Below are 11954 nucleotides of genomic sequence, written 5' to 3' on the forward strand. Positions count from 1 at the left end.
CTCCCGGAAGGAAGAGCTTGTATAATGCTCATCTTTGTATCCACAGTCACCAAAATTGTCTCTGCCCCAGGATAATGGCTCACTATTTGTGGGTATTTTGCTTGTTGACTTGTTTTATTAGAATGAATAAACGAATAATTGGGAATGGTTTTGACTTCACCCTTAGTCTAGCAAAAAGTTTGAGTGGTTACAGTATTGGTTATTTCACGTAACCTCATACTGGATCCTTCTTTCCTTCGTTCCAAGAATATTCCCCAATATTAGGATACCTGTTTTCCTTGGAAATTGACTTTAACAACTAAAGGAGAGACAATTTCAAAGCAGGGAAGAGAGATGAGTAGGTCAACTCTGTCTTCGCAGCCGTCCCTGAGAGGGCGCTGTTCCCAAATCAAGCCCCAGGGGCGGGAACCCAGCTTTCCCGCGGGGCTCAAAGCAGCCTCCCTTTGCCGCCAGCCGCCGTAGGTCCCCAGCGGAACGCCTGCCCACAAACATGGCGGCGCCCTGCGCGGCTTCTCATCGCCGGGGTCGTAGGGCCCGCCCGGCCTTGCCAGTACTCCGGGACTTCCTCTAAGCTCCGGCTGTCTGCTCAGCTGGCATTTAAATCAGAGCCGGAGGCTGCAGGATGCTGCTGCGGATGCGGAGCTGTCCGCGGGCTGGGCAACGCCACCGCCTCGACTGAGCCACCTCGGCCTAGCAGGAGCGGAGCTTGAAGCATCCCTTAGCTGCACGCTGAGCAGAGCAGGCGAGGACAGCTGGGGGTAGATCAGGTCCCCGGCATCTGGTAGTTTCATTGCAGGTTCGACTTTAATTTCCAACATCGCCCCCCCACCCCCAGCGCAGATCATTTTTTCCTCCCTCCGGTCTGGGCTGCTGATGCGGCAGGGGCTGGACTCGGGTCCCAGGGGCAGGGAAAGAGCGCGCGCCCAGCTCCCGAGCCGCGCGCCCGGGCCATGGTGCGGCTGAGCCCCGCGCTCCGGTGAGGCGGCGGCGCAACTCGGAGCCGGGTGGGCCGGACCTTCCCGAGGCGCCTTCATCTCGGCTGAGCGCAGGCGGCAAGCGGCGGCCACGATGTTCAGCTGGCTGAGTAACGATGACCGCCGGAGGAAGGACCCGGAGGTCTTCCAGACGGTGAGCGAGGGTCTCAAGAAACTCTACAAGACCAAGCTGCTGCCTCTGGAAGAGCATTACCGCTTCCACGAGTTTCACTCGCCTGCCCTGGAGGATGCCGATTTCGACAACAAGCCCATGGTCCTGCTGGTGGGCCAGTACTCCACTGGGAAGACCACCTTCATCAGGTGAGTGGGCCCAGGGTCCCGGCCGCCCACCCTGCAGTCCAGCGCCCCAAACCCCGGGCCACTCCCAGTGCTACACTCCTGCCTGGGGACAAATGGGAAGAAATCTGTGTGTAACGGCATTAAAAGCTACCCCACAATTTTTTCTGGCCCCACTCCCCATCCATCCCGGTGCTTCTCCACTCTACTTAGCCCTGGGCTCAAGTGGTCAGTACGAAGTGTTCATGTTCAAAGCGATCCCTGGTCTCCCCATTTTATGGATGATGAAACCGAGGCCCAGAAGGGCTTGTGGGAGGGCTCCTGGTCTCCGGAGCACCTTATTTATGCTGGTGGGTTTGTTTTATATCCTTACCTTTCAGGGACACATCAGAATCATTTCCCTTGCTTTTAAGGGGTTTTAAGGCACTCAAATAGGGCCTTCCATTTGCAGCTGAGTTCTGAAGGGAAAAGGTCTGAGAATGGAGGTTGGGGGTGGTGGTGGCTGTGGCTATGACTGCCTGTCTGGTGGTGCCACCTGTCCCTCTCATCATTTTCCTTCACTGAGGTAGATCTCCTATGTGTTGTGTCTTGGAGACTTGGCAGAAGTGGAATGCTTTTTCTCGTTTCTCTTACTTGATCTTAATGGCTCAATAATAATATTAAAGACTTTTAGAGGTGGAAGGGATATTGGCTCGTCTCATCCAGCCGCTTGACTTTGTAAGTGAGATAACAGAGATAGGAAAGTTAAATAAATTGTCAAAAGCCATATAACGGCTGAGCACACACCTGAAATGCAAGTCCCAGAAGCATGTGAGGAGATGGTTGGCCACGTGCCTGTAATTTTTAGGGTGAGTCATCCATTCCCTTGAATTACAGAATCTTTGGGCTGGAGGGATCCTCAAGAAGTCAACTTGTCCCCCTGCATTCATAGAGGGCCTCATACTGTCCACCAGAGTGATGAGAATCCTTCCTATCTTTAGACGACAGGCTCCTCTCCATTCCTCAGTCCACCCAAACTTCAAGGCCAGGCCATTTTTGCTGGCATCATTTATGATCATTCCAAACTGTTAAGAGTACTATAGCCTCTCTGAGTTAAGAGTTAGGCTCCTACAGCATGAGAATGGGGTTTGGTGGCGTTCAAAGTCAAGGGTGCTCATCTCCTGCAGCGGATTTGAGAGAAGGGCTCCTCTTGCTTCCCTTCACTGGTTATTTGAACATTTGGGACATGCAAAGCCTTGTGCTTTGTTGAGGATAGCAGAAAAGTCAACAGTCTGTTTGCTGATTTGCTAGGTACTAATTTTCTCTAACCCTAAGCTTATAATAGAAACCTTCTGGGAGCAGGAGGTAAACCATGCTAACATGGCATGTCTGAACAGAACCCCAGGTTGAGTTTGTCCTTGTGGGGTGGACAGCCTTGGGCTCAGCAACTTTGAGAAGTCGAGTGATTTCTGAAGAAGTTCAGGACCTGAGGATGACAGGCCTGTTGGCTCTTGCCTTTTTGGTAGAATGGCAAGGGCCCTTGGAGATTAATCTAATCCATAGCTTCTTAACTTTTTAAAACGTCAGCACCTCCTTTGAAAATCTGACAAAAACTGTGGACTTGTAATTAGAAAAATGTACATACATCCCAAGTTTGCATACATGGGTATGATGTTGGGAGTCTAAGAGGTAACCTTGGACCTTAGAGTAAGAACCCTTGATCTACTTCATGCCCATTGTATTAAACACGCATTTCTGCCAAAGGCACTTCAGAGCTACCTGGGTTCTGTACAAGATTTCCTTTGTGATTTCTGTCCTTCACCAATTCACATTTCACAGGAAGCTCAGGCCATTTGCAGATGGCTTCTGCCCTGGTACATCCTTCCCTCTCAGGATAAACCTTGGTTGTAACTCTTAGTATACTATTTGGAGCTTCTCCTTCCTGGAGATGAGCACTTTTATAAGTCAGCATCCTGCCTTAGCATCTCTGGGGCTTTGCCAAGGGTCTTAGCTATGGGAGGTCCCCAGCTGACATTTTGCAGAATAGGAGGGAAGATGGGAAGAGACAGAAGTCTCTGGGGGCAGGATCCCCAAGCAGCAGACGGGTTTAAGTGCCTTTTGTCTGAGATAGTCTTCTGGCTTTGCCTGAGTCATTGCTGGCTGTTAACTGGGTCTAAGAAAGTGGCAGAATTCAGTTGCCACAGATGATTCCTTATCGGAGAGAGACAGGAAGGCTGGGAGAGGCAGATCTCTCCTCTCTTTATCCTCCAAGTGCAAGAGGTTCCCCTCATGTCTGTATCTGAATTTAGCTCAAGCACCAAAAACTGTCTCCCTTCACAGGGACTTAACCAGCAGGGTAGGGGAAACTGTAATGCAGGGAACTCTTCAGAACAAATTACATGTTTTTCAGTTAATTTTTATTAGAAAGTACAGAAAAGAATACATTTGAGGAAGAAAAAAAATCACCCATGTTACCCATAATCCCATGACCTAGGGGAAACCACTTTAAACTTATGTAGTGTGTGTGTGTATAAACATATACGGGGTGGACATAAAGTTCATGTGCAACTTAAATGAGTTTATTATTTAAATTGCACATGAACTCTGTGTCCATCCTGTGCGTGTATATATATATATTTCCAGTATTTATAGAAAACATATATATATATATATATTTCCACTATTTATTGCTATTTTATAACATAGTTGAAGTCATGCTACAAATAATTTTATATGCTGGTTTCTTCTATTTTTTACATGAGTATTTTCCATATAATTAAAAAATCTCTGTAAGCATTATTTCTAACAGCTGCATAAACATGAACATTTCACTGTATGTATATGCAACTATTCATTTAACTAATCCACTTTTTTTGGAAGTTCTAGATTGTTTTCTAATTTCTTGCTATTGCAAAATCACTCTGAATATCTGTCTGCTATTTTTCCGTATATTGGAATCCCAGAGATTCCCAGAAATGGAATGACTAGGTCAAAGGTTGAGCAGAGTTTTATCTTTTAAAAAAATTTTTTTACACTTTAATTTTTTTTTTTTTGCCGAGGCTGGGTTTGAACCCGCCACCTCCGGTATATGGGGCTGGCGTCCTACTCCTTTGAGCCACAGGTGCTGCCCTATACTTGAATTTTTATATTAAGAGTCATATTTCACAGGTGCTTTCCAAGAGGATAAGTTGGTACCACCTCCTTTTCCCAAATCAAGTAAGGCCCCCCCAGGGAGAAGAATCTCAGTGGAGTGAAGTGCCTGCATCTCAGATTCTCCTCTCCTCTCTACCTTTCCGCATCCCTGCCTCTCCCCTTGATTCTTGTCTCTGACCTAGGCCTGAACCTGTGAGGGGCCTTTCCTGTGGAAACAAAGACTTCTTTCCCCCAGTTCTTGGCCTTTTGCCTTCTGAGTGTCCATCCACTTTCAGTTATATGTGCTTGCCACGGGGTCTATTTCTTGTCTCAGGAAGAACACACAGAAAAGAACATTCTTCTAATAACTAATTAATGTGCTATGATCTCTGCCTGAAATAACTTCCCTGGCCTAAGGCCCGGCAACCCAGAGTAATAAAATAAACAATAAATTGGCTTGGCAGCCACTCTCCCCAACACAGACTGCCTCTTTGGAGTACAGTAGCTCTGTGTCCCTCTGGCCCGGGCAGCCATTCCTCCTGCCTCTGCTATTTTTCACCCTTTGCTATTTTTCTTGCTGGCCTGCAGCCTCAAGCCTCTCCTCCCTTGGACCCTTTGGCCCCTGGTCACTCCTTGCTGTCCACTTGCTGTGGTGCCTCTATCTATCCTGTGGGTAGTGGAGGTGATCATCTGACTGCTCTAGGGCTGGGGTAGGCCTCACTGGACAGGGCAGTGCTTAAATAGAGCCCCAAGTGCTTGGCAGTGTTGAGCTGCCTGAGTCTCTATAGGGAGGGCTGGGCTGGCCTTGAGGGCTATGTGAACCTTCTGTAGTGTGACATGGACCCTTGAGGCTTGAGTACTGCACCATGAGGGGTACCCAGCTGGCCCTCTTGCCTCTCCTACTTCATCAAGAGACTCTACATCCCCCGCCCCCAAAGAGCCATACCAGCTTTCATCCCCACCCTGGCATCCCCACCCCAGGCATTACAATGTCTCCGCCCTGGAAACATGGCCCTCTGGAGAGCCAAAGGGTTTGAGGAACAATCAGGGAGCCACCATCCTGAGTAGACCCACTGACCCCTGGAAAGGCCATCCTGCTGACCACAGCCCCTGCAACACTCTAGTCCTTGTCCCCACTCTGAGGTCAGTGGGTATCCTTTGTCTCTCAAGGCTCTGATATGCTTGGTCTCTAAATGGGACTAAGAATCTACCTACTTCTTATAAGGGCTGAATGTTACCCAGGGGAGCGGAAGGCCCAAGGCCAGATGGTCTGCCTGCCTCGTGTCCAGCTTGGGCTATGCCTTGAAAGTCAGGTGTCTGGAAGTCATCAGGAAAAGCATTTACTGGGAAGAGAACGACCTTGGGGGAAAGGTCTGCATCCTATTCCCATTGACAGTGGGACCAAGGCCATGGAGCACAGTCTGAGTCAGCAGAGTGCAGGCTCCACCACTTCCTAGCCAAGTGTTCCGGTTAGGAGGGTCTAACTGAGGTCAGGCACCTGACCTTTCCAACCCTCACTTCCCTTATCTATGAGATGTGAATAATAATAACTTCCTCACAGCACCAGCTATGTTCCAGGCCCCCAGCTGGGGGCTTTATCATTCCCTTTCTGCTTTCCAGCTTGATTTTCTAACTTGCGACTTAGAGGCTGACCCTCACAAGGGTAGAAGGAGCCCTTCTCCACCACAAAGGGGAGAGGAATGCTGCCTTTCTGTCCTTCTGAGGGCTGCAGAAGGAGCAGACCACTAGCTCTGTGGACAGAGCCAGGTGATGTCTTGGGCACTGTCCTGTCTCAGGGTAGGCTCAGGTAAGGGAGGTTAGCAGGAGGCTGGACAGTCTGGCCACCAGATTCTCCTTCATGCTAGAATGTCTTCATCCCGTGGGGGAGGGTACTGTGCTCCAGGGACAGTAGAGCTGACTCATACCTCAACTTGGCCATCAGAGCTTCCCAGCCACTTCCCCACCTGTGTCTGTGGGGTGCGATGCAGTCTCCCTAGAGCCCTGCGAGGCCGACAAGGTAAGCTTTGCTATCTTGTGTTCAGCCAGTCCCTATCCCTCCTCAGGCTTGTGTGTTTCCATCTCAGCTATTCCCACCTAGGCTTGAATTAACTTTTCTTTTTTTACATTGCTATGGGAATGTTTTCACCTGGCAACGGAGGCGATCTATGTCGCTTCCCATAAAGGATCAGTGTATGAGATTCCTCAATAGATTTTCCTTTCTGGACACAGTGGTGGCTTTGTTACAGAGGCACCCAGTGCTGCAAGCCGTGCCCACGTGCCCCTGAGAATCTAGCCAGCCCCGGGTTCCCTGCTTGGCCCCACTGTGCTCCCTGGCGTTGCTGGTGGCCTCATTAGACTCATTGTTTCCCCAAGCACGTGTGTGGTCAGCAAGTTTTGGTTAATGTGGGCTTAGCAGGACAGCAGGCCCAGCCCAAAGCCCTGGCTCGGCTACCTCAGCTGTGGCACCTTAACTTCCTGGGAAGCTGCCCTGTTAGGCCCAGAAGCCTTTGTTCATCTGCTGAGTACACCTCTTCTCTCTCAGGGGTAGAATCTGAGACGTCATTGTGAAGAAGATACCTCATCCCTGCTATTTGGCCCTGTTCATTCTGGGCGTATTGAGGCTGCCTCAGAGTGGCTTTTTCTGCCTCTCCCTGGAGCCTTTAATGGTGCCCTTCCCCTCCCCACACTCCCTGTCCACACTTGGCACCCTTTGCAGAGCCCTGCTTAGGGCTTCTCATCAAAGACCTCACTTGGTCAGATGCTCAGGCAAGCAAGAAAGGATGGCATTTCCCAGTCTTGGAAACCTTGCTTCCCAGGGGAATCTGTCTCTACTGTTTTAAAATCCCCAAAATGCCCCTTTAGAGCCCATGGGCCTGAGGCCTGCCCTGGTCACCTGAGAGCAATAGCTTTTGCATGCCACACCCCAGTCCAGAGGCCACGCTGGGAACCCAAGGGCCCTGTTTATGGAGATGAGTACAGTCCTGGGTTTGTGGTTGCTGAAACCTAACTCCATCCCCAACACCTGGGTCTGGCCAGCCTCCGGCCCAAACTGTATTCCTCTGTGACCTTCTTGTCCCACTCCTCATTCTAGTTTCATGTGTGGCTTTTGTCCTATCTCCAGAGACGGCTGCATTACCTGGAGAAGGGGAGGCCTAAGGCAGGAAGTACAGGGATCAGGAGCCTGAATCCTCAAATCCAAGTGCCAAGTTCAAATCCTAGCCCTGCTATCTGTGGATTTCATAAAATGGGGCAAATTGTTTCGTTTTTGTCTCCTCCTCCTTAAAATAGAATGATCATCTAGGTGTCAGGTGCTTGTTGAACGTCCGTAACTAATTGACTCCTCCGAATGCCCTATAAGATGGGTTTCTTATCAGGCCCTTTTGATGATGAGAATCCTAGTGCTCACATCAGAGTACAAGTGAAGATGAAATGGGATAACCCACGGAAAGTTTCGAATAATGCCTGGCACACCACAGATGCTCAGTAATTCTGAACTGTTATCCCCAATGTTTTGAAGAGAGGTACTGAGATTTGCTGAGTTAAGTACCCTCACAGTAGAGAAGCCAGCTCAGCTGGTCCTAGGCTGCTAAGAGGCTCGGCCTCTCCTAGGAGGCCCTGAAGGAACAGGTGCTCTGAAAAAGCAGGACGGGCTCTCCACATGTGCAGCTGTTGTGGTTTATTTTATCACAACCCCAGTGCCATCTTCCACAGTGATCCTCTGGCTGAAATCCTGCCTTCACACCCTATTTGTTGGGCTGCAATCAGAGGAGGGGGGCTTCCCAGAGCAACCTGACACCTGCCCAGGGCCTGTGTGGTGGGGTTGCCCACTGGGCAACGTGCTTCATGCTCTCAGAAGGTCAGCAGCTTCCTTCCTCTGCAGCTGCGTGCTGTGCTGTGACTCTCCACCCCCAAACCCATCATATGCTATTACATTTGTTAACAAAATTGCCTAGTAACGCAAGGGCAAAGGGAGAGGACTAATATGTTTGGGCAGGTGCTAGCCAAGGCTTTTTGAATATAGTCTCTCCTTTGAACATTTAAATTAAATGGATAATGACCAGAGAGGGAGAAAATGAAAGGTGCACAGTCAGCTTCTGTGCTCCAAAAATAAGATGTATGTGTAAATATGTGTGAGCACATTGTACTCATGGAACATTTCTGGAAAGATGAGGATACAAAGTATAGATACTGGAGAGTGGGATCCAAGGTCTAGGAGGGAACGGAGATTCACTTTTCCCAGTGTACCTTTACACTGTTTGTATTTGCATCATGTGTGAGCTATTTTTATACGAAATAACTAACTGGATAAATGGACAATGGCCTGTACAAAGCCTGCAGAGTCTGTGGATGGTCTAATTCTAACTATGCTTCAGTAGTTACCTTCTGTTACAAAGAACTCTGTGTAGGAACCAGTTTGAATCCGTGCTTTATTTCTGAGCCCAAACTTTGCTGTTTTTTCCTTACTGACTTAAAAAGAGAAGGCGACAAGGACCAAGAAGAACAGGTGGATATTTTGAGTTCAGTCGAGATGCCCTCTCCTCAGCCTCACATATCGTACGCCTCCTAGTAGACTTGCAGTGTTGCTCTGTGGGCAGATTGCCTGCCTTAAGACTGTGTTCCTTCCCACCAGGTACCTGCTGGAGCAGGATTTCCCAGGCATGAGGATTGGGCCTGAGCCTACCACAGACTCCTTCATCGCAGTGATGCAGGGAGACACCGAGGGGATCATCCCCGGGAATGCCCTGGTGGTGGATCCTAAGAAACCTTTTAGGAAACTCAATGTCTTTGGCAACGCCTTCCTGAACAGGTGAGTATGGAGGGGAACACAAGGCCTTAGAGTGTTCTCTTTTCTTCTTAGTGTGTGGGAAGTGAAAGGACAGGAGGCAGGGTCTTGGGAGGCCTGCTGCTTTATCCATACTTGGAGTCTCTTCATTGTCCCTTATTCCCTGGGAATGTAACTGGACACAGGAGCTGCCAAAGCTAGGCTGATTCCTCCTAATTAAGGAGCAGGGAAGGGTACAACAATGACTTAGATCACATTCTCCTACCTTGCATCTCTCCACACCCAGTAAAAGGGGCAAAGACACTCTATATGGTTCCCAGCATTTGCCTAAACACACTGGGATTTGCATCCAACTGTCTCTGTTCCTGGACATTATTTTTACTTAGTGAAAAGAACCCTGGACTTAAAAGGGAAGCTTAACATTCTGGTGGAGGCTGATCCCTGCTCACACTTGTTATACTTATGAATCCACTTTTACACATGTGTTGCACTTAATAATCTTAAAACTACTTTTTCTAGTTGGAAATACTTAGAGTAAAGGTAAAGAATATAGGTTTTGGCTTCAGATACACCTGAGTTCAAATCCTGCCTAGAACTGTGGATCTTGAACAAGTTACAAAACTTCATTGTATCTAAACCTTCCCATCTGTAAAATAGCTCAATAATAATACTTCTTTCAAGGAATTAAAGGAGAAATAAGAGGGATGATGAACAGGAAACACTTCATGTCCGGCACACAGTACCATAGGTTGTGATAGTACTTCATGCATTATTTCACTCATTCCCTCCCTAATCATTCAGGGAAGGAAATGGGCATCTGTGGCCACTTTTCAGTTGTAGGTGTCGAGGATCTTTGCCCAAAGGATTCTCACCATCTCTGATCCTGAGTCATATCTTTTATGAACCTGTGAGCTTTGCCTCTCACCTGATTTCCTCTAGTGACATGGCGTCAGTAACACTCTGAGACAGGACCAGGGAGGGACTACAGTGAGCAGAGGAAGGGTCATGCTGAGAAACCTTGCGAGCTCGGTTTGGCATTTGGCTTGGTTTATGTAGGGAACGAAACTGCAAACTCAGTGTACATGGAAGATGAAGGTGGTAGTGGTGCCAAGGTGCAGTGGGACAGGTGTCTGGAGTCCCGTACTGTCTCTAGTACCTGGAACTGAGGAAGGAGATCTGGACGCCCAGGGTGCTGAAGTGCAGAAATGAATGGGGGCAGGGACAAGCATGATCCAGTAGAATGAATCAGCAGGGCTGGATGGAGGCAGGGCCATCTTAGGGAGGGGGCCCGGAATTTGACTTTGGACATAGTGAGTTTGCAGTGCCTGTAAGTATGCCGAGGAGCATTGTCCTGTCTGAGATGGAGAGGAGGAGCTGGATCCCAGATGGAAGAAGAGAAAAACCTGGGGTAGATAAGATATAACCAGGCCCATTGGAAGAGAGAGACACGAGCTTAGTGGTCAGTGCCATTGGGGTTAATTGTACTTCTAGTGATGGTAGTACAGTGTATGTAATTGTGTGTCATCTGTTATTATAACAGATTGTGTGTAATTGCCATCACATACGGGGTGCATTCCTGAAAGCTGAGAGCCTTTATGTCATAAATCAAACCCAGCAAGTCTTGCTGACCATTGTGAAATATATTATGTGTGGTGGGGTAAGGGTAGTTTACCCTGAGTAAAGACACTTAACCTCTACAATGTTATTGCGTTCATCTAGAAGATGATAAATGTAAATTTCCCTAACCTCTTCCTGAAAATGCCATATGAAAATAATCAGAGAAAGAAAAAAAAATATACACAGGGTGGCCATAAAGTTTGTGTGTAATTTGTAAAAAATTGTATGGCCACCCTGTGATTGTTTATAGTAGTTACATTAGGGAAGAGGAACTGAGAAGGGAAGACGGGTAGAGGGCCATCCCTTCTATTTCATTTTATGTCTTGCTGAATCATTTATTTTTTTAACCATCTGCATTTCTTTTACAAACAATTTATAAAAAAGAAAATGTCATTGTAGAAGGGACTGTTTCCTGTCTCCCTCCTCAGTGCCTTGCTGAGGATAGAATTCATATTTTATTTCAACAGACATTAGTCCCCCAGCAGCCTTGGGCTCGGCTCTGTATGGGAATATGAGGGTGAATCCAGGCCAGGGGGCACAGCCAGGGATACTCAGGCAAGAGGAATAACAGGGCTGATGAGGCCTTTGTGGAAAAGCTGGCATTTGATATGGTCATTAAATGACCAACAAAATGACACCAAAAGAGTAAAAACAAGACATTCCAGAAAACTGAAGAGAGAGGGAAATACTGCAAGCAGGGAAGAATGGACAAATGAGACTTAATGTGGGGACCCTATGAGCAGAGGACAGATGGCGTCATGAGGTTCTGTGATTTTCTCCAGGTGTGCTCACCAACTGGACGTTTAGGTGGGGTGGGGGTCTGCCAAGCACTAAAGATTTCTGGTTCCCGTTTACATGCTGCAGAGTGATCCTACTTCATGGCCCTCATCAGCTTTCTCTCCCTTGCTCCTCTGGAATAAGGCTTGACTGCTATCCTAACAGTGATATTTGGCCTTTAGATGCCCAAATAAACATTCCTGGGTGATGTGACCCATCCTTCAAGGCCAGTTCCAGTGCCACTTCCTCCAGGAAGCCCTCCCAGGAAGCCCTCATCTCTCTGCCTTGGATCTTCTAAACTCTTCATCTGACTTCCCAGGGGTGCTGGTCCCATTGCACTTTGTATTACAGTTGCCTAGCTATAGGCCTCCTCTATACTGGGCTGTGCTCCTTGG

At 48.2% G+C, this 11954-nt stretch overlaps 1 protein-coding gene across 2 annotated transcripts in view; it reads left to right on the top strand.

Annotated features, from left to right (window-relative positions):
* The first annotated feature begins 486 nt into the window (after positions 1 to 486).
* Positions 487 to 11954, top strand: part of EHD3 (EH domain containing 3) — a 29014-nt gene continuing 17546 nt past the window's right edge. Inside the window, exons 1-2 of one of the 2 annotated variants that reach the window (XM_003787508.3) lie at positions 487 to 1295; positions 9013 to 9189. In XM_003787508.3, the coding sequence (XP_003787556.1) occupies positions 1069 to 1295; positions 9013 to 9189 (404 nt within the window). In that variant the 5' untranslated portion in view covers positions 487 to 1068. Of the gene's footprint in view, positions 1296 to 6182; positions 6400 to 9012; positions 9190 to 11954 lie in introns of those variants that run through there. The other variant, XM_023511883.1, reaches the window with a different exon arrangement.

The sequence above is a fragment of the Otolemur garnettii genome, unplaced genomic scaffold (genome assembly GCF_000181295.1).
Source record: "Otolemur garnettii isolate 467f Iridium unplaced genomic scaffold, OtoGar3 scaffold00022, whole genome shotgun sequence".
Taxonomy (NCBI): domain Eukaryota; kingdom Metazoa; phylum Chordata; class Mammalia; order Primates; family Galagidae; genus Otolemur; species Otolemur garnettii.